The sequence below is a fragment of the Cyrtonyx montezumae genome, unplaced genomic scaffold (assembly GCF_038088225.1).
Source record: "Cyrtonyx montezumae isolate F1298 unplaced genomic scaffold, pur_monq_1.0 scaffold_16, whole genome shotgun sequence".
Classification (NCBI taxonomy): Eukaryota; Metazoa; Chordata; class Aves; order Galliformes; family Odontophoridae; genus Cyrtonyx; species Cyrtonyx montezumae.
This window is the reverse complement of record NW_027071892.1, coordinates 11,062,658-11,085,697: the sequence shown is the minus strand read 5'-3', so window position 1 is coordinate 11,085,697 and position 23,040 is coordinate 11,062,658. Positions and strand designations below refer to the sequence as shown.

At 39.3% G+C, this 23,040-nt stretch overlaps 2 protein-coding genes across 3 annotated transcripts in view; one reads left to right on the top strand and one right to left on the bottom strand.

The window, feature by feature from the left end:
• TNFRSF13B (TNF receptor superfamily member 13B) overlaps nt 1-23,040 on the bottom strand; it is a 159,624-nt gene that overhangs the window by 98,919 nt on the left and 37,665 nt on the right. The window lies entirely within an intron of this gene.
• Nucleotides 1-23,040, top strand: part of USP22 (ubiquitin specific peptidase 22) — an 88,632-nt gene that overhangs the window by 33,907 nt on the left and 31,685 nt on the right. The window contains exons 2-5 of one of the 2 annotated variants that reach the window (XM_065732844.1): nt 495-627; nt 7,160-7,273; nt 7,765-7,809; nt 12,362-12,463. In XM_065732844.1, the coding sequence (XP_065588916.1) occupies nt 495-627; nt 7,160-7,273; nt 7,765-7,809; nt 12,362-12,463 (394 nt within the window). The remainder of the gene's footprint in view (nt 1-494; nt 628-7,159; nt 7,274-7,764; nt 7,810-12,361; nt 12,464-23,040) is intronic. The other variant, XM_065732845.1, reaches the window with a different exon arrangement.

The following is a 23,040-nucleotide window of genomic DNA, read 5'->3' as shown; positions in this document are numbered from 1 at the left end:
TTCTGGTTCCCTTGGGAGCAGTCAGACTCAGGGAGCCAGTGCTGCAGGGTGCCCAGGAGGGGTAGTAGATCTGGACCAGCACATCTGCTTCCCGGCTTGAGCACACAGCTGTGCAGGTCTCTGTGCTGATGCTGGGGTTGTCTGGTGCCAGAAATGCAGAGGTGGAGCGAGGGAGTGGCAGGATTGTATCCTGGGGAAGCAGTGCCTGTTACCTCTGCTTGGAGTGTCCATTAAGCTCTGAGAGCTGTAACTGGTTCAGCTGTCTGCTCTTAGAGGCGACCTGCTCTCTGTCAGAATTTAGAAATATATTGGATCAGCTTAAGAGTTTTCTCTGTTAATTCCTTACTTGGTGTTTTTGTCACAGAACTGTTTTCCTCTCCTTCACTGTTCAAAAGATACTGAGTAAAGACAAAGCCAGCAGCTGGATCTGTACCCGTTTAGATGCACTTGGATACACTTTCCTGTTGTTCATGTTGTCTGTCTGTCTATTTCAGGCAAAGTCGTGCATTTGTCATATGTGTGGTGCCCACCTGAACAGACTCCACTCTTGCCTCTACTGTGTCTTCTTTGGCTGTTTCACGAAGAAACATATTCACGAGCACGCAAAGACAAAGCGACACAATTTAGGTAAGCTGTTTTTCCTCCACCCCCCCCCCCCCCACTCATCCCACTTTGGAAGGAAAAGTTGAAATACTATTCTTGATCTTAGTGGTATTTCAGAGTTGCCAGAAAGATGCAACTTCTATTTTAAATTTTATTTGGAGTTGCTTGGAGATTTAACACCTAGCAGTTATGGCTGTAAAGGTGATAAACAAATCACACAGGCATGTGTTTGCTTACTTGGTACGTTGACATACTTGGTGCGTAGTTGCACGCCCTTCAAAGTCTACTGGTATTAGAAAGTAAATTTATAATTTAAGGTTAAAAACTGCTGCTGCTGTCTAGAGATGAAGCTCATTTTCACCATGTGCAGTAAGCTATATGTATAAGGGGAGGGTTGAACCTTTGGTAGGCTTTCACATCTTGTCATAAAGGCTTCTCATTGTCATTTACTCACCCTTTGGAAACTCGCTGCCCCGAATACTGTTTCATTTGAAGAAATTTCATTCAACTGCTTGTCCTTAAGTGTAGTAGACTAAGATCTTCATGAAAGATGAGGGGAGTAGGGCACACTATGTAGAACACTTTTAATGAAATGTTTATTGGGATATAGGGGAAATAAGATCAGGAAAAAAAATGTGCATTTCATGTGTGCTGCAAGTTCATAATATTACAAAAATGGTACATAAAAAGATGTTCTGGTTGCATAGGGCTGTTCAGAAGTGCTCAGAATCAGTAGTACATCATAGCAGAATCCTTAAGATTTTTTCCTATTAATATTTCTTTTGTAATGCAGAATGGTGACAGTTTTATTGAAATTCTTGTTATCTTGAGGTGGATATATGTTTGCTTTTATCAGGACTACAGTTGAATCAAAGTTTGCTTGATCAACATTTCTTTTCAAGTGAAAGTACATTCTTGGTAGAGTGATACAGACAAAAAAGGTATTACGTCATGGAATGAATGTCCATCTACTGTTGTGGCCACATTCTCATTTCACTTAGCCCTAATCACTCATGGAACAAGCTGTCTTAGTTTTCCATGAAGATAGAGGTGCTACAGAAGGCCAGTAGTGCTGTGGAATTCCAGGCTTAAGAAACAGAGAGATAAACTTCCTATTTATGAAAAAGATGACTTAAACCAGCAAATTTTCTTCCCTCGTGTGTGCAAAAAGAAAAATATAGGCTTTGTAGCACTATAGCTTAAGATTTAATAGTGGAAAACAGTACTGCCTATCTCCCTGGAGATACTCAGATGCCATCTGGACATGGGTCTGGGCGGTCTGCTCTGGATGGCCCTGATGGAACAGGACAAGGTAACCTCACAGGTCCCATTCAGCATTAGCTGTTCTTTGGATTTTCTTCTTTGCAGTGATTGTGGTGTTGCTCGCCATAATAGAAAGAGTGAGGGTTGGAAGTGGGAGGTAACTTGGTTTAGAAATGCTAGAAAAAGCAATAGGTCAATGTGCTTATGCTCCAGGAAAGAAAGAACACCCCAAACCCAATGAAAAAAACCTATTTGATGCTTCTTATCACTTTTTATGAGATATAATCTCAAAGAGCTTTTGATCTCCGTTATTGAGGTTAGGTGGTTTGGGAATCTTTACCAGAGCAGAAGTACAGATTTGTCTAGTAAGATTCTTATAGGTTTTACTCCAGGAAAATTCAAAAATCCTTAGGTAGAATATGCATATGAGAGAAAAAAAAATACTGCCCTTTAAGCATACGGCCACACATAGGGATAAAAAAATATATACAGTTCTAAATTGAGGCCATTATAAAGTATTTGCCTGTTTATCTGTAGCTACTGTGTAAACACTGTAGTATTTTTAAGCCTACTATATTTAAGGAAAACTCTTTTGAAAGAACCATTAATTGTATGTGTAGTGTGCTGCTATTTTAGCTATGTATTTGGGAAGTCAAAATTCTTCTATGCTGACTTTTGTGCAAGGTAGAATCTGCTGAGATCTGCTATAGCAAAGTGTCTCCTGTTGCCTTGAATGGAAAAACAGAACCTGGACAGTGGAGTGCTTTGAGAAGGATGCGCTCTTGCTTGAAGGCTGTTGTAGTTATTTTAGTGCTACATAATTAAGAATACGTCAGAGAAGATACTTAGCAAAAGATGCACAGCCTTTATGTCAAAAGCTGATGGTACAAGCCAAAACAGAGTACAGTGTGATCCCATTCCAAGGGACTATTAGTTTGTGGTTAACTGTGAAGTATGTAGTGCACAAATGCCTGTAATGTGAAGATAATACAGCTGCCTGCTTGATTTCTAGCTCCAGAGTTTCCTTTTTTATTTTTTTAATGTATGTTTTGGTGTTTAACTTCCAGCTGCATGTGAAATGAGCTGTAAAAATGCATAGTTCTGCTCGTACTTTTTGTTGCTTTCACTGCTGCAGTTTTCATTGGGGAAAATAACATCTAATAGGCAAAAACGGGTTAAGTGCTTAGAAATTTCAAAATGAACAGGAATTATTTTAAAACACTTGGTGACTTTTTGCTGAGCCAACATCAGTCTCCATGGAGACTAGCAGGAGTTGCACGCTTAATCACAGCTCTAAGAAATATCATAGATTTCAGCTGTAGCAGCTGTGTCTGAGCACTGGAAGCAACACTTTTGCAGCTAACTGCTTTATGTTTCAGGAGCCTTCAGGATCATACTCCAAAGTGTTCTTAAAAATACAACCCTTGTTATCTCTGCTTCCCTGAGCAATATAAATTAGGCACATCCTGACTCTCTAGCAATACCTGTGCTCTCCTTGCTAATAATACTGTACTTGTTTAAATGTACTCCTTGAATTGTGGGCATAGTGAAGGTAGGTGAGGTAAGATCCTGCTGTATGTGTTGAGTTTTTTTAATATTCTGCATTGCACAGGCTTTGTTAGTGCCATCACTGCAGTTAATACTTCCGTTGGGTTAGGAATTTAATGCAATATGCAGTTTCTTGTAGAGAATATGCATGTGTTGATTTGAGCTTGATAACATGCCACAACTAAGTCACAGAAACTCCTAGCAGAATTAATTTTAGTCTAGGTAATACACTAAAATAAAGGTGTGAATTTAGTAATTCCCTGAGCAGAGTTCTGTGTTGCTGTGTGATTTGTTGTCCTTCCTTGAAACTGTTATTCCAAGAATGATAGCAGAGTGTGGATCACAAATAGGTCATCTCATGGAAGGTACGTTATAGTGAAACATGCCGTGTTCAGCCACACAGCGTTGGGTCTTTCAAAAACTGAGCATAGACATTTCTCAGTCGGGTAGGTTGTGCATGTGCACCCAGTGTTACCTGCTTGTTTACCTGTTGTTCTCTTGTTCCCGCTATCTCTGGTGTCACCATTGCTCAGAAGGACATCGGTGGGTATGTCTGGCAAAGCACTCGAGCTTCAAGCACTTTACATGGTTCCCAGATGGAGAGGCTGAAGACCTTTTGTTGTCTAAATTGCAGCTTTCACCTCTGAGTTGGTGCCTTCTGGAACTTCTTGCCACTTGCACCAGTTGATAAAGTTTCTCTCATTCCTGTGTTCTCTGATTCTTCTTCAGATTGATTCCTTCATTTTTAAACTGCAATTTTTGACTTTTTTTTATTTTTGCAGCTGTTTAGAGTTTTATATAAGAAGAGATATGACAGAAATGACTCTAAAATTAAATGGCAGCATGTTGTCAGTATAGAAGGTATGAAAGCAAAGAAAAATGGTATTTTGCAAAAGGTCTTTTCAGTTACTTTACCAATGACCTACGCGAAGGTGTTTCAAATTCCTGAATCAGGAGTGCAGAATAATACAGTTTAGCAGCATGACATGGTGATTCTTTTAAGCTTCTTCTGGTTCTTTCCTATGAAAGAAAAGAAAACATATCTATTGGATACATACCTTACTTTTACAGTCTCTCAGCAGTTGTGTATGAGTCTTAATCCGAAGTGGAATTAAAATACAGTGAGAAGAACTTTTTGGGTTTTGGGAGAAAATAAAATGGTCTAAAAGTATCCTGAAACTCCTGAGTTGTTTCTGGTGTTCAGAGAGAGGTAGAAGTGGTGGTGGTGGTAGGAAAGCAGATAGCTGGGAGGTTGGAGAGGCAGCCACCGTGGAGCAGCCCGGTGAAAGGGACATTCATGGTGAGGAATATGGGGCACCACGGCAGAGCTGGCAGCGATTTAATCGGAAACATCGAGGTGCTGTTTCTAGGTCAGTAGTTCCCAAACCTCTCAAGAATTTGAGGCCTGTTCATGTTAATATTGTGATCCCAAATATTAATGCAAATAAGAAAATTTATGTCTATTTGCATACTTAAGTATTGGGATTTTTTTTTTTAAACTAGATTTCTAGTCAAAAAATCTGGTTTGGAGAATTAGGTTATGCTGATTTGAGGGAAAAAAAAACTTAGAAAAAAAGATCTCCTGGTAAAGTTTCTAAGGGTCCTGAAAATGAGCAGCTGTTTTTTGTCTTTCATTAGAAATTCCTGCCGTTCCTCTGCGTTGCAGTCAGGCCTGTATAACCTCCTCTTTATTGGTGCTTGAGGTAATTTGTCCGAAACCTATCGCAATCCTTTTAATGACATAAAAAGTGTTGGCATATATACAGCTGTATTGTTCACATAAGTATGCTGAAGAGAGGACATTTTTCTCAAGGGTCCTTAATCAGGCAGCAGACAATTACAGCTTTTACTCAGCCAGTGTTTGTGTTAAACTTTCTGATTTACACCAGAAATTCACTCAGCTCTGAATAAGTGGCTTATGTAAGGTGATCTCTTGTTGAGTTTCATCCTGACGTTCAGCTCTCAACATGCATAAATCTACAAAGTTTGGAAAAATAAGAAAGCATGAGGTATGACTGCCCATTCTGATGGCAGATTGAATGTATCAGTGCTCACAGAGTGCCCTATTTATCTAATATTATGCTAGAATCTAATATTGCAGCCTTTTTATTTTTTTAATTTCATTGGGCAAGGTTGTCTTTCAAAAATACAGAGGACAATATTTGATTTTTGTATTGAGAACAATACTTTGCTTCATGATAGCTGTGCTTGACTGGTAGTACGTTAGATAATGGATTTAATGTTATGACTCTGTAATACTGGGCAGCTTAATTGTGATTTTGTTCTGTTATCACTCTCCAGCACAACTGAGGTCCTTCACTTTTGTGATATTCTGTTAAAGTTCATTCGATCCTCCAGATAGCTGGGTGGAGACTGTGGTGTTTGACATTACGCAACCAGTCCTTAGCTTCTTCCACAAACAGTGGTCCAAATAAAGCAGAAGGCTAAAATAAAGAAATGGATAAGCAAGATGACAGACACAGTGACATTCTGACTCTTCAGAGTGAACAGTGAGTGAGAAGTAGCTAGAAAGAAACCTTATCAAGCTTAATTTTACTGCTGAAGTGAAAAGTTGGAGCACTAAGCAGAGCCCACTGCTGATGCCTCTGCAACTTCTAATTCACCTCTGCTGAAGTTGCTGGGGTCTGCTGCTACCAGCAGGCACAGCCTACAGCAGGACATGGCACACGTATGGCTCCAGTAGGGCACAGCATGATGAGTGCTGGCCGGGAGCAGCAGGATGGAGATAGACCTCTGTTAGCCTGGTGGCCCTGGCTGTGGAATTCCTGCTGCAGGGCATGTGGTTTTGCTTATTTATGACTTCAGAGTACTTCAGGGCTGTTTCTCGCAGGCCACCTAATGTGGCAGTGGTTTCCTTTGTTTAAAGCAAGTCTGTAGTGAGATTATTTTCATAATATTATTTATCCAGAAATAAAAAGAGTGTAGAAATAAAATAAATGGAGCATGCACTCTGAAGGGAATGTGGTTTTCATCTGTCTGCTACATGTAGGTTGTGATGGTTGTTGTTATTTTACTTTGATTGTGGCTTTTTTTTCTGTTTCAGTGTACTGAGAAATCAGCAGTTTGGGATGATTAATTCACACTTTACTCCTCCCTTGGTCTATCTTCAAGCAAAAGGTCATTTCCTTGTTAGCTGCTTTATTTTGTTTATTGGCTTTCTTTTGTTTAGGGTTGTGAAAGGAAAATACTTGTAACATTGCTCAGTGTTCAAATGTCCATTTTAAAATGGAGCACTTTAGACAAGGCAGATGCTCAGGGACAACTACCTTTCTATTTTCAGTGCTGTCTCCTGTTGGAGTTTTCATTTGGGTTTTAAATAGGTGCTTTCCCACAATCTGAGAGGCTTTGAGTAGAAATTATGCTAGGAAAAGATGGTTCAAACTGATAAACCAAATCTTAAGATTATAACACAGTACTAGTGTGTAGCAGCATGTGATGATGCCTTTTGGTTACTTAGGTTTGAAGAGTGTATTGTGAATTACAAACAACTTTGAGACAGCCTATGCTTTGTGTTGCTGTGCCAGAAGCCATTTAATTAACTCATAGAGTAATTGGAAATGTTTCCCATTTCTTTTTTCTTTTTCCACACAGATTCCAAGGTACAGATACTTTCTTGTGGATTATGTGGAAGACAGAGTGCCTGATGAAAGCCTGCTTGTAAAACGTGTTAGTTTATGAACTCACGTCTTCTTTCTCTTCTCCCAACTTCCCTTCTGTTTTGCAGCCATAGACCTTTTGTATGGGGGTATATACTGCTTTATGTGTCAAGATTACATATACGACAAAGACATGGAACAAATTGCCAAAGAAGAACAACGAAAAGCTTGGAAATTACAAGGTTTGGTTTTCCTGCCTGAATTTCTTGTTTCTGTTTTTTATCATACCTGTCCCTCCCATTTGTCAATGGCAAAGCAAAGTAAGGGGAACAAAGAGCTTTAGAAATAGCTGGTCATGGGAGAAAGAGATTTAGATAGTACTTTCCAGGAGTTGCTGTTAGTTTTTAAACGTGTGCGCCACACCTACTAGTAGTAAAATTATTTTTAATTGCAAAAAAAATATATATATATCTATAAACCTAACATTAATCCTGCAAAACTTGCATAATACCAGTCAGGTCTGTAGTAGGTAGAAAATGTAACCATCTGCTCCTTTAGGCTGCTGTAGGTGTTAGAGGCAAGAGGTCTGTTCCCCTCACAGTGCCAGCTTACTTGCTCACCTGTGCTTTCACAGTACACGCACAGTATCTATGTAGAAATATTTACACACAAATATATGTACACACATTTGTTTTATTATTCAGTTTGCTTTCCCTAATTTTTTCTTTTTTAGCCTTCACCCCAACAGTGGTTTCTCACTACCAGTGTACAATGACAGGTAAGAGGCGTGGGCTGGCGACGCACTTCACTAACAAGCGTCCCTTTGCTGATTATCCTGCCATTTTAGACATGAATCACAGTTGTGCCAATTTTATCATGCAAATTGTTTTCCTCTTGTTTGGATATGTTCCAGTGGGTGAATAGTTACAGCAGACTTAATTTCATGTGCCCTTCCCTTGACAGAACTACTCCAAACCAAGTGTTTTCTTCCTTTTTTTGGAAGCAGAAGGAAGTAGCGTTTGTCTCAAACTGAGTAGATCTAAAGCATCAGTTGTAGTAGCTTGTCATCTTCCATTTCCAGTGGCCTCTAGGGGTATGTTTTCTTAAAGTGGAAAAGTCTACCTTTAAAGACAGGCAACAATTGTCTAGAAATGTCTCTTAGTGAATCCACGGCATCCTGTTTCAATGTGACAGCCTTAGTAAGGGCTGATATGACTTCAAACCATTCTTAATCTCGTTTCCAATTTTAAAAATAGCAACTAACATCATATTAACAAGAGCTTTTCTGATGGCCTATCAAAAGTACAGGTGCCTTTCCTTGGTTCCTACTACAGATGGCATTCTGCTTTCTGTTGATTCTGCATTTTGAAGGAGTGCAGGCAGAGGGAGGAAGGACAGTGATGTTGCCAGCAAGCTCTCAAGAAGATACAGAATAAAATGCCATCACACAAGGTGTTTCTTCTGAAGCAAAACACAGCAGAGATGTGGTTTTAGACCTTGTGTTTAGGCATTGTGCCTCTTCTGAAAGCTCCTTCAAACTTTTCTTAAGATCTGTTGTCTTGGGTCACAAGCTCGCTGGCCGCAACAGGATAGCTCTTGCATACAATGCCTCTGAAGACGGAGGCCGCCCCGTTCCTTACTTCTGAATGTGTACATTCAGAGAATGTTTTCTTAACTGTGATGAACGTTGGTTCATTTTGGACCAAGATAGAGCTGTTTTCTCCTCCAGTGCACTCCTGCCTGTGTTCTGAGGTAACAGCTGGCTGCATGGTGGCTTGCTGTGTCCTCCTGGCTTTGCAGGGTTGTGGTGAAGAGTGTGTGTATGTATACATACATACACGCCTATATTTGGATGCATGTTTATACCAGTATGTACATCGCATCTTCTGCGCTCAGAGAACAGATCTGTAACGACCAGTGAAGAGACAGAAGGAAGAAGAGGGCTGCAATTTGTTTTAGATTGCTGGAGTATGTGTCTGTCTTTAAAACTGTGGCTTAGGAACTTGTGTATTGTGGCTTTGCATTGTGCATCTGTTTCTCAGCAAATTTATCTGAGGATTGCAAAAGGAATAGCTACACAAGAAGTAGCAGAAAATTACGTCCATCTTTCTCCATTAATTCAATCCATTTCCTTGTATCTGAAAAATGATCAAGTATGAAGTGAGAAGAAACCTTCCTTCCTCTAAACAGAATGACAAGATTAGTGCAATACTGATGTTGTACATTTCCAAGTTTCTACCCATGGTGCTTGGAGGGTGCGAATGTAAACTTTACTGGATGTTCACATAACAACATGATGCCTGGAGAAGAAACTTTAAGAAAAACCCCAAATATCATGGAATTCATTTCATACTCTTTGTAATGTTAACTCTTAGCTTGATGATTTCACAAGCATGCCTGTAGTTCAGGGTTATATCATGTAACCTTGAACAAGTTGCAACTCTACTTTTTTTTTTCTTCTTACTCAATATTCTTTATTAATGAGGGAGGTGAGAATACATGGAGCCCTTCATTCCATTCAGCATCTGGCTTTTTGGGTGGGGATGAAGTGGGATTTGCTGAAGGATAGGAAACTAAACAATCTCTGTTAATATTACTTGCAAAATTGTGGGTTTTATAAATTGGATCTTGTCATCATCTTCACTCATCCATGTGTGATAAATTCTCTGAAAAATGAGAAACAGTATTTGGCCTAATAATATTAATTGGCCTAATAATATTAATTTTCAGTTGGAGATTTCACACGCTAACTTGAATCTCTGGTCATTTTATAGCACTGTTTTTAAAATGAAGAACTTAACTCCAGTAACGCTACTTTCCTTTAGTTTGAATAGTAACCTGTGCATGTTTTGCAAATCTTGAGGGTAATTTGTATTGGAGTTTTTGGCATGTTTGTGGACCTTACTAAAACTTTATTACTGCTGTTTTTTCTAACTTTTAAACACTGACCCATCCTTAGTAAGTGGATCTGGTTTTGCTTTTCCCCCCCCAGAATTTTCAAACATTATAGACTCTGTTCAGCAGAAGCAGAACAAATCTTCTTTTTATTGTTAAGTTTCTGACTTGTGCTCTTTCTATTGGAAGGCTTCTGTAAGAAAGTGTTCTGTCTGTTCTGTGCTGTGTTTCTTGTGGCATTAACTGTACATGGTTTCTGTGTTGATCTCATTAATTTTAACTGAATAGTGTTCTATTTGTCCAGAATTCTGCCCAGCAGTGCAGCTCGCCGTGTTTAACTTTACTTGAAGAGTAGCTCTCATGAAATGCTTTGGTTGCCATCCTGTATAAGCATTTAAACCATATAATTATATAGAAATATATGGAAATATCTTTGAGCAGTCTGACTGATGTGTGGGACTGTTGCATGCTTTCAGTGAAGCGCACGTGTGTTTCCAGGTGTTGGTTTTTTTCCTCTTAAGAAAAAAGCAAAAACCAAAAAAAACAACACCCAGGATTTCAGCATATCTGAAAGTTCTGTTTGTGTGTTTGCTTCAATTATTTTATGAGATCTCGTTTATGAGATGTCATCTTGCTATCAGGCGACACCAGTTTGGGGCATAATTAAGCTATGGGGAAACTGAACACAGGAATCAAATTATAGTTGGCTGGTGCCATGGCTGGTGCTAACAAGGTGTTGGAGATGATTTTGAGATTTTATACAGACCAATTTATATAAATTCCTAGGGGAATATTGCAAATATGATCAGGTTGCTGAAGGCATCCAATACAAAACTTAGTGGAAGCCAGCGTTCTGACATACGTGAACTGCCCATATGTGCATCTCTGGAGTTGCTTCATTCAGTGTTTGCCTATTTGTACTACGTAGTGTATTCAGAGCACTGTGACTGTTTGATCTCGTCTATCTGTTACGCAGTAATTAGTTCCTTTTCTGTTTTCCTGGGTGTGTAGCTTGATGCTGAACCTTGGATAAAGGAAAGGGACTGTATAATTCTGGTATTTTTTCCTATGCTTCTTGCATAACGTATTGTTGAATCAAATAAAGTAAAGGGGTGCATCCATGTAAATACAAATTTTCTTGTCCTCAGGAATCCAAAAATGAGACTTTTTATTGCTAGAACCTGGAGGGTCAGTAGTAACTATGAATTGAACAGTTTTGGGTGGGTAGGTTCTGACAAGCATAGCTATTGCTGAAAACGAAGATCAAAGAGCTATTAAAATTTAATGTATATTATGCAGAATGTGTAAGCCTCTAGCTATATTTTCTACTTTTCATATGTATGATTTATAATTTATTTTCTGTAGCGCAGCAGTGCTTCTGCTCCATGCATTCCATGAAAAATAACTCTTAATTGACTTTAATCCTCAGTTTTAGAATAGATTGCTTGTCATCTTATTATTCTTTATTTTTAATGCACAGATGCTTTTGTGACTCACTATAACTGACATTGCATAGCAATTTCTCAGTGCTGCACAAGGCGCTGCAACAGTACTTAACTGGTCAGCACATGAGTCTTTCCTGTTGTGTTTTTCTCATATCAGATTTTCACTGAACACAACTCTGCTTACTTCTAATACACTTTCTGCAATGCTTCACTGACTCATTTCTACTGCAGCTTCTTTTGAGCACCGTATTGGAAATACAGCCTTAATTTTTAAAGGGAATTCTGACAGATAACAGCTGCAGTTCATAAAAAAAGGGGTAGTTGAGCATTTGGAAAGTTTGGGTTGATTGGTTGTTGGTTTGTTGGTTTTAAACCTAATGCAAACCAGAATTTTAGGTATTACCTATGTCACAAAGTGAATATTGAGTACTAGAACTTGCTGATATCCAGTGCTGCCTAAGAGCTTAGTCATAGTACATCATAAGACAGGTACTAGGAGAATATACTGTTCAGTATACCTGAACTACTAATTTCTGCTGCTCACCAATACTGTAAAGATTATGATTGTATCTGTCCATTAAGTTGGCTCAGCTGTGATATATTTAATAACACGTCAGAGTTTGCTGATGAGATTTCATGGCTAGCCATTATCTTCTTATAAAATCATTGGTGGTGCTGTCATCCTCTGAGCACAAAAAGTAATGGATTTTTTTTTTTTTGAGTAACAGTGGTTTTGCTGTTGTGCTGAAGTGTTACTTTATTTATTTATTTTTTTAAACTCAAAGGATAGTTGTCTAATATTGGCAAACTTATCTGGGCTTTGAAGGGTTGGTTGCACTCCTTCCAAACTTGTTTTTTAATTAAGCAACCAGACTCTTGTACACAGATTGACTCTAACTTAATGGACAGTATGTTGAAAGTTTTAACTTGAACATGGTTTTTAATACTTTTACTAAACAACTTCCTGAAAATTTCTTTTCATGTGCTCAGGCATTGGAGAGAAGTATTCAACGTGGGAGCCAACCAAACGAGAGTTAGAATTGCTACGACACAACCCCAAGCGGAGAAAAATAACCACAAACTGCACCATAGGTAAGTTCTAGAAATCCCTTCTGAAACTGGTACTCAGCCACTTGAACTTTCAAAATGTTGTCATTTTTCCATGAACGCTTTTACCCAGAACTTAAGTTATCTGATTATTTTATATCACCTTTTTCACATGTAAAAGAGCGTCTGCTCTGTCACTTCTGCTCCTGGTGGTAGTTCATCTGCAACAGCAGCAAAGCAATAAATTTTTGACAGTATGCAGTTAAAGACTTTTAACAGAGATTAATGATATTATCTCAAGCCAGACTTCATCAGATCCCATGTAGATGTATGAAAATGAAATCCTCTAGTTCAGATGTATCCTTAATTATAGGAGCATCTTGGTAAATGTGCTTTTGGCTGACTGAGTAAGCGGAGTGACATCTTTCTGCTTTGTGTTTTAAACTCTAAATGGGATCTCTGATTTTCTGTTGACTCTGAAATGATGTAATTTGTTCTTCAGCGTGTGTCAAATGGCAGTTTTCAAATGCATGTCAGTACTTAATGTTTAGAGTTCAGTAGTTTGGAGCAAAGAACACTGAAATATGCCAATGTTATGTCTGGAGAGTATTTGCATAAGAGTGATGAAAATGAATAGTATTTTCCGGGTTTTTTTCTGTTATTTAATTGGGCAAGTAGAGAATCAATTTCTTGACAAGTCACGGGTTATTGGACATTTTCCTGTCCTGTTCAGTGCATGATACCATTTTAAAGATGAAAGTGCACGTAGAAAATGGCAAAAAGTTTTTTTCCTAATTTTTTAACTATGTTCTAATCAGAATTGATGGCATTTCAACATATCTGCTGTAGTCAAAATACACTGAATGTAATCAGTACAGCTTTCCAATGCTGTATTTCTAATGCTGAAAGTTATAATCTAAAGTGCACTAATGTTCATTTAAAAACAATAAAAAAAAAGACTGAGTACAGTTTGTAAGTTGAAATTGTAGATAGCTTGTTAATTTTAAAGTGAAGATGTGTGCATTTGCAGTAGTGGATCAGGAAGTATATTTGAAGCTTCCAAAGTCCAGGTGTTTTATTAAACAGCTTGGAGAAAAAAATAACAAGGCAGAGATTGCTTGTATCACATTCACAGTAGCATTTTGTGTTCTGGGAAGCTGCAGTGTATTTTGTAAAGATGGCTGAAAACTACTTAAATGATAGAACTGCTCAGGACAAAAAGAAAAAAGTTTGCTTGATAGAATTCTGAAGGTGAGTGTGACCTTTCTGAGGAATTGAAGCACATTTGTGTTGTTTCTCTTTGCAGTTTGAAAGAATGCTATGCTTGCTTGTAAAGGACTTTAAATTTTTCAGTCTGTTTAAAAAGGACGTGTCTGGTTGCGTGAAATCTCATACAACACTGGGTGGGGGAGTGCTCATAAAACACAGGGGATAGGGATAAGGAAAATGACTGATCTCTTTACTTCTGCAGGCATGCTTTTAATAATTTCTCCTACTGAGCCCTGGAGCTGTCTATGTGCTGAGATTTAGAAAGAGAAAAAAATCAAAGCACCCAGGAGACATAATGCAGTTTTGGGCTACGGTTAAAAGCAAAGGACTAGCTTTCTTTCACAAAAATACATTGGAGGTTTAGCTGAAGGAAGAAAAGACCTGCCATTGTCCTTGAGCCTTTTCTTTCCATCTAACCTGGTGCTAAATATATGTCTGCTTCAGAATACTTTCCCTTAGCTTTCCTCATGCTGACTTGTCTGTTTGCAGTTTCAGATCAGTGAAGAGCCTGTATGCAGGCTGAAATGCTGCAATTATCTGGACATGCTCATTTTTCTTTTTCTAATACTCAATTCTTTTGACATCAAGTTTTATCAGTTCCATAGCAGATACTAGTGAATCCAGATAATCTTCTGAGGTAGGTAAGTGATTCAGAGAATAGGCATCATGTCCAATTATTGATTCTGAAAATGAAGATCATGTTAGTAGCCATCTGTGAGCGTTGCACGTCTGTTTACAAAAAAGTTAAAGCATAACCAGCTACCTTTTACATGTAAAGGGCTTTCTATGAGATTATATTAAAGGAAGACCAGGGGTGTTTACTTTATTTTTCTGTCATAATATCCAGAGATGCACTGAGGGCAGTCAGGTGGCAGCATGTTTCAGTGGCTCATTGATAACCCTCTGAAATATTTTTTTGCCGATAGTGATTTCAGTGTCTGTAGAAGGCAAGTGTATTACTGTAACAACTGGAGGTGGGACTCTGAAACCCTGACAAAACATGACATAAAAGGAAGAATGTGCTTGTTATGAAGATCTTGCATGGGATTTCTAGCTCTAATAATAACGTATATCAAAATTGATGTTAATCGTGTCTAGAACGTACTCGAGAGATATAATACATTCTGTTGCAGTTTTTCTGTGTTTACATGACATTTATTTAGGTGAATGTACTGCTCAGTGGCATAACTTTCCTTGTACACAAAGTCATTTTTTTAATACTAGATTTCTAGAAATCTCACAGTGCACCTCAGTGAGCTTGGTTGTGTGTGCTGCTATTCTGAGCTGCTTGAACTCTGTACAGCTGCAGGATTTGTCTTTCTCTGGCACAATAAAATCTGCCTGAAGAATACTTGGTGATGAAATGTGTGTGTTATAATGGAGGATTGAACTGGTAGTTCATTTAGAGGAAATAATGTACAAAACTTCTGGCTTATGATTTTGATTGGAATGTTTCCATGTATGTGAGAGTGTGAAACTTCTTGGAGAAGGGAAGAAAAGGTGTTATAAATCCTGCTGGGTTCTTTTTAAAAACATCATGCATTTCCCTCTTGTAGATATTTTCCCACCTAGCAAGAAGATACGTTGGTCAACTTTGCTGAAATCACTGTTTTACAATTGAGTAAATTGCTCTTCAGGTGAAAACTCATGTCAGGCACTGCTGTGCAGGCCACAGGAGCTGTGCTGATTGCTTCATTTTGGATTCTAGACAGAGAACTGCCCCTGTGTTGCATCTTAGTGTTTTAAAAGTGACTTGTTGGAATTTATTCTTATCCAAGAGGAAACACTGAACATCCTAAAAGCCATGATGTAGAATCCTTATATGGGGTGGATATTAACCGTGCACGCATCGTGTCCTATCAGACTTGAAATGCACAACTTCCTTATTGAAAGATATTCAAGAAGAGTGTATGATCTGCTCTTACTATAACTTAGGATGTGCTCTTTGTCTTGAGCGGATTCTGCTACCATTCTTACACCTTCTGGTGACCCATGCTGCCTTCGTCCCTGGTGCTGGCACAGCCATTTTTGGGTGAAGTGATGGAGTATTGTGAGGAGTGCAGAGGGAGAGTGGAAAGGAGAAATTTTGTAAAGGCACTGTGTGTTGTTTTCAGCAGCAGTAATGCATTGTGGCCGAGACTTATCTGCACAAAAATACTCCTCTTGATTTTGGATTGAAGTTGTTGTTTCAGATGTCCTATAAACACCAAAATTTTTATATGGAGAATCATATAAAACTTAGACTAAACAACTGTTACGTTAGTTTCTAATAGCATGAAAGTAAGATCTGATTTTTCTGTCTCCTGTGAAGAATCTGTTCCCAGTAATTGAGGATGATGATCCAGCTTGAGTTCACAAGCAAGTTCTTTATTATGGAGTCAGCCTTGAAGTGAAAGTAGTACAGTATCAGGCACAACTTTCAAAAGCCAGTCTTCCTCAGTTGTCATTAGTACCCCCAGAAGATGAGATCTCCTGAGTACAGTATGAACTTGGGATCAGCTGGTCTCTCATTAGCATATGAAGTGACTACGTGGCTAGAAATTGGTACATTAACAATGGGATGAATTAGACTCCCAAGGCTCATGGGTAATTAGCAGAAGCCACCTGGGATTGCCATTTGCAGTGCTGCAGGAAGGCAGAGGATATAGCCTTTACAGAAGAGTGAGCAAATCCTTTTCAGAATGAATGGGAGACATGGGGGAGATTGCAAAAACCAACAACCACATTGTAGGAGCAGGTGGTTTCCTGCAGCTGTGCAGCATGGAGCAGTGGGATGTGACAGCAGCACGATGGGAATAAATACTGCAGCAGAGCCCCTGCATCAGGATGGCAAGGGAGGCCCAGCAGGGAGGCTTGGAAAATACTTCTGGTTCTCTAGAAGCACTTTGTCATCCTTCTGAGTTCTGTAAGCAGTAACAGTTTTTTGACGAACTTAAAAGTAAATTATTGCTTTGTAAGCAGTACTGGGTTTATGTTTGAAATCAGGGCCATGAAAAATGCACCTTGAGTGGGATTTTAGGAAAAATTAGAGGCAATGGTGAATCTCTCAAGGACTCTGAAGTGTAAGTTGTGATTTATGCAGTGGGTTGTAGAGATTTGCGTTCAGGATGTCTTGTGGGGCTTTCAAAGTTTGCCTGTTCAGCAAGATTAAGTATAAATCTTTCTCTCCCTCGAAAAAGAAATAGCCTTTCATGTATTGATAGTCATTTGATTGCATGTCACCTAATTCCCAAAGCTAATGCCAGGTGGCAAGTCATTGTGCATCTGTAGCATGACTTTGTGTGGCTTGTCTCTGCTGCAGTCATAGACTGAGCTATCCATGACTTAATTGCTTTGGAGTAAGTTTAGGGATGCCGTGCTGTCACTGAAGTCCATGCGGTGTTTGCCTACTTGGAGTGAGCAGATTTTACTTGCAGAAACTTTACTTACACAAAACATCGTCTCACCTTCATGTTGGAAGCGATTACTAATGAAGAGTGCTCTGAGAATGCTCATTTGGTCCCAGACTAGCTTCCCTGAGGAACAAACATGGCTTTATTTTGGTTTTTTTTTCTTACCTTGTATGTTCTCACGATGTGGTAAATGTTAGGCCCTCTTTCAGAATGGATGTATGTGGTATATTTCAGCGAATGCATTTCTTGTTCATGTTGTGTTGTCGTGTCACTGTTTTTGTGGGGCATGCTTTTTAGTGAATGTTGAGAGAACCAAATCCTAAGAACCATTTCTCATGAGAGTGTTGCTAAAGACTTTGGTCTTTTCTCTCCTCCTTCCCTCCATGTTGATGCTTTTCTTTAAGCAAAAGAACTAGCTGTATCTCTCTCTCTGATACCACTGGGGGTGAAGATGTTACAGCTGGGGAAAACAGCTTTCTTTCATCAGGGGACCGCCCTTTCCTTTCATTTCACCCTTGTGTATTCGATCCCTTAATTCCAGCCATGTGATCCCAGCCTCTCCTGGGCATTCACTCAGGCTGTGCAGTTCATTATCCTAGCAGACAGCATTGTGCTTTTTGTTGGCCATGCTTTGGCAAGAGCAGAGTTCTCCTGTGTTGAGGCTTTCAGAGCTGCTGGCCCAAAGCAGAGATGCTTCAGCCCATGTAGGCAGCAGCCACGCAGCATCCGAGCTGTCCTTTCACTCACCTTCCAGGAAAACCAATGAAGACAAAATGCTGTTGGACTGGCATTTAGAGTAAGCCTGGAAGTATGTTTTAAACAGAGAACCAACTTTGCTGGCTTGTTATTAGTCAATATGAAGAAGGCAGAGCAGCTCCTTTTAGAAGTTAGTACTAGTGGTACCCTGCAGAGGATTCTACTATTGCTCATTTAGTTGTTGATTTTTTTTTTCCAAACTAATTATTAAGCCATTATTCATATTCCTTTTAAATCAGCATTACAAAGCTGAAGTTGGTGTCTATGTTGGCATACCATTCATGCTGTAGTGTATACGGATTGCTTCAAGGTTTATGGCTCTTTGTTTTCAGCTTTTGTCTGCAGTCCTTCTCAGGACTAAAAAAAAAAAAAAAGGACAACTTTGGAGGTAAACATAAAATTTATCCTATTGGTTTTTTTTGTTTCCTGAAGACTGGAGAGTAGCTAAAACTTGTAGGGCATGTTTTTCAGCTTGTAAATATTAGAGAAGGGTGGATACTGATTCCTTTTACAGAGAACTTTTTGTCCCAAGGCTGTCATCCTGCTTACAAGTGAAGGATGCTGCAGCAAGGGGAAGCACAAAGCAGTTGACACATAATCTTTTTTTCCTGGGGAAAACCAGGCAGCAGTAATGGCAATGGGAGTGAGGAATTCAAGGAAACGTGACTGGTTTGGACCATTGTTGGGCCTACCACCATTTTTTCAATCAACCCTTGTTGCAGCAGCGTCTGGGTTGCTGAAGAAGCTATCAGACTTCACTAATGTAGATGAGGAGCATTCCTACCAGCTCTTAGAAGTAAGATACTTTGGTTTTTGGGATGTTTGTGTACAGAAATGAATCCTATGTGTTTTCTTTCCAGTAAAGATTAACAGAGTGTCAAATACAGTTCTGAGAAGCTACCTTGATGTGTGCGCCTGGTGATAGGTTGGCACTGAAACCAGCTTTAGCAGGGATGTGCTAAGTGTGTGCTGGAGGAAAACCTTCGTCTCAGGGTTCTTCAAGGTTTTAGTTTGTCTTTATGTGGGAGTGGTTTAGCTGACAGCAGAACAGCAGGCTGAGTAGAACCCTTGTGTATTTGTTGGCTGAGGAATAGTGGTTTTTAATACGTGTTTTAAAGAATTCTTGAAAATGTAAATGTTTTGACTTTTTCCCTTGTAAAGCCTGTTGTGTATTTTGTTAGTAGGGGAATAAAATCAGTGAGACATGGAAGTACGGGCATATGTGTGTAGTTGCAGTAATACAGAATGTTGCAGGTGAAGTAATGTTTGAAAAGTTGGAATTGAAATTGCTGAATATTTGCTTCCAGTTCAGCCCGTGAAGACAGCAGTACCAAGCTAAAACTGTGAAGATTGGAATTTGGGTTGAATTTTCCTGTTGCTCCTTCTTGGAGAACTCCCGTACTTGTTACTCACACAGATTTTGTAACTGTAGGTGGCTCCTGGGGATTTGAGACAAAGAAATCTACGTTCTGTGTTCACAGTACGAAATTCCTTGGAAGACAGTTCTTGATCCAGGACTTGGATCACGTTCCAAACTTATAACTCAAACCTGATTTTCTTCCTCTGGATGTTTCAAACCCGTAGTTGTAACAGATCCGTACACATCACTCTTATTTCACAGGCAATATTGCAGTCTGGCTTTCTAAAATCATTTTTGCACCTCTTCAGATGCAGCTTCTTCATTTCTGGATGCAGGTGGGTAGGAACACAGAAACTCCCCCTCCTTTATGCTGGTTCCATTTTAGTGTAAAATATTTGCTGACTCACTTATTTGTCTGTTACCTCTCTTTGGTGGTACAGCAGTGAACTTTCTTCTGTGCTGTGCTTTTTTTCACTGTCGTTATGTAACTTCAGCACAGTGTCAAAACACTGTAGACCTTTAACATGAAGAATGCAGTGAATACTAGTCGCTTGTCATTATGTCCTTAAACCTTTATTAATGGGAATGGAGGTTTCTTACCAAGAAGACCCCAATTGTAGCTTATAGCACTCTGAACAACATATCTTTACTTAAAGGTGAGGGTGGGTGTTATAAATAAGTTACCAGGGCATATCTTTCTAGTATTTATCTGTTGAAAAGAAATAATCAAAATAATGAATTATTTACAGAAAAACAGATGTTAAATATGCTTGGCTTTCTGCATCTGCCTCCCCTGTCCTCCAGCAGTCCAGAGGTCAGCAGGTATGCCTCCTGTTTCCTTGAATGCAGCCAGTATCGAGCAGTAATCCTTGTAAAAACAAAGCCTTCCTTGAAATGGAAGGTATATGCTTGCTCTGCAGTGCTGCAGTCAGTGCAAAGGTAGTGCTGTAATCTCTAAATCAAGAGCTGAATGAGGAAGTTCAGAATTAACCAACATAGCTATACTGGCTACTGTGTGTGTGTTGTCATGGGCAGAGAAATACCCTTAGCATGAGGAGATACTTTTGTTCCTGTTAAAAACTGATGGGAGAAACAAAAAGCTTCTGGTTTGCTGCTGTATTTACCTTGCTTAACTCTGTGTCATTAGAGAGCAAGCTGTTTTCACTGAGGCCAGCGTCTCCAACTCAGATTTGTTGTTTTATGTATCACTGTTGGATTATATTTACTATAACCTTCCTTTCTGTTCTTTCCTATCTGCTCCCAAAGCTGGGTTTTAGATGCAGCATATACCAAAACTAGTGCTGTGCATAAACAGCATGTGGCATGGTTCGTGTGTCATGGATTGCTGGAATAGCTCTGTGCCAGTTCATCAACAACAATTTGTGCATATTAATATATCTGGGTGTATTAAACTTCATTGGCAGTTACCTTACTCCTTCAGTTATTAATCTGTGAAATCTGTTTTGAGGAAGGGTAAGAACTTGTAGGCAGCATATGGTGTGATATTGGGGGGAAAGGACGGCTGCGGGTGTGAATTTGATTTTGTCAGTTTGGTGGGAGTACCTCTTGTTCTTTAAGGATGCCATCTGCACAGCATTCTCACTGCAAGTCTTATGTTTCTGTGCAGCTCATGCAAGATCTCACTGAGCTTTAAGTTACACTGCTCTGAAGGGAGGGCAAAGCAAATATTTTATTCTATGCTACATTTTGATGTATTTAATTTTCTTGATGAGCTTTTTTCTTGCCATCACATTGCCATATAGACCTTTCAAAAGATATGTTTATAGTTTAACTGGCCTCTAAAGGCTGGTTGCCATTAAGCTCTGAGTCAGTTGTTCAGTAGTTCTGACACAGTTCTTCACTCACTGCTGTTTTTCTTTTCTTTTTTTTTAGATGTTGAATGTTTGTTCTCCCTGAGCTTGCTGCAGTTAGCAGATAATCATTCTTCTGCTCTGATTTGTAGGACATTTGTGTCTTAAGCTTTGTGCTGTATGGTGTTTGAGACAGGGCAAGCTCCTTTCTGACTCTCATGGTTGCTTTAGGGGTCCTCCATGTCTTTATTCAAAGCCATTCAGCTTTGTACATCTGAGTGTGCAAAGAGCACTGCAGTTGCACGGGGTCTGGTTTCATTGCTTAATCAAAGTATGTGATATGCTGCTTGTACCTGTGTGTGACGTCTCCTGCAGACTCAGAAATGGTCACTCCAGCTCTTGATGTGACAGTATGTGCTTGGAGTGTGCATCGTATTTCATGTTGTCCTCCAGCTGACTGATCTTTAGGTGTCGTACAGCTCAGGTAATCAAAGACACTGCTAATTGTTAGAGCACTGTGTGATAATTTCTGGTGCTATGTTCGAAAGGCATTTGTCTTCTGTTGCATATTGTGACAACTTGGGATCTGGATTGTATGTATGCATTCCTCAGTGTGTTTCAGTCCCCTCCAAGGTACTGACAGAGATTGGATCAAGTCAAAGCACAATGGACAAAGGGCTGTCTTGGCAAATCAAGACCCACTGAAGAAATTCAGGGAAGTTTAGTGCAAGTTCTGCTGCAGAACTTAATGTTTCTCTCATTTTGACTGAGAGAGTCAGCTTGTTGGAGGTGATTGCCACAAGTGAGTCTATGCTGTATAGCTTTTTAATTTTTTTAAGCGTGTGATGCATTGGTTTTTCTTAACACCTGAGATAAAAATAGTTTTGTGATGCAGATGGTTAGTAAAAACATTGAAGTCAATAAATGACAGGCATAAAAGTATAATTTTTCTTACAAAGAATAAAGCTTTCATGTAGGGTAGGATTAAACTAGTTTATTAAAAGACCTTTGCCTGGCTTTAAGTTCAGATTATTCTTCATGCTTAAAATACAAGCCAGCCATTGCTTTACCAGGAGCAACTGTGCAGCTTCGTGTCATTGTTGCTGGAATGCTGAAGCCACCACTGAAGTCACAGAGTATTTACAGGCCTGTGAAATCAGATGGCAAAGAATGGGAACTCGTCTGGGTTGTGGAATAGTTCATTTTTTGGCATCATCCAAAATGGTGCGTTGGTTCCAAGATGCACATATCTTTATACTAATGAGTACCTTCTGTTCTGGGCATCACTGAAATCAGTGTCTGGTTTGGAGTTTGTTTCATCTTCTGTGCAATAATAGTCTGAAACGCTGTGTTTTTTCATTTGTTTGATCATAAGTAAGTTGCTTGATCTGTCTGTGTGAGTGTGGAAAGACCAACCTGTCTCTTTGAGACAGATTCTCTGGTAAAGCCTCCTTGGTAGCCACTGTACTGAATCTCATCATTGTTGCTGTTTATTCCCATATCATTGCTAAAAATTCTGTGTTCAAATAAGCTATAAATCCATATCTACAAATGCTGAGCCTTGACTGCAGATTTGTTCAGATATTACGCCACTGCTTTTAATTGGAAGTACAGAATGATTCATGGCTGCTGCTGAGCTCCTACAGAACTGATTTATAGTGCTGCTCATAAATGCAAACTTTTTCCTTGATTCACATGAGCGAGTATGACACGAAGGAAATGATTTGAAGTACCAGATCCTGATTCTGCCTGATTTCTGTATTATCCTCTGACTTTTTTTCTTGCATTAGTAAAATGAATGAAAGATGCGCTGAGCCACAAATGCAAAAGCTCATATGCAAAATATCTGTGTAGTCTAAAAATGGCATTGGGAATAGTTAGCAGCCCTGCTTCCAGCAGCAGTGGTTCTCTGTCCTTTCCTGGCAGCAGGGCAGTTAATGTTGCTTTCCAGAGCCATATGGTGGGAATAGCGAGATGTGCATTAGGGCTGTGGCTGTTTTGCTGCTCAGTCTATGGCTTCAGACAATTTCCTGC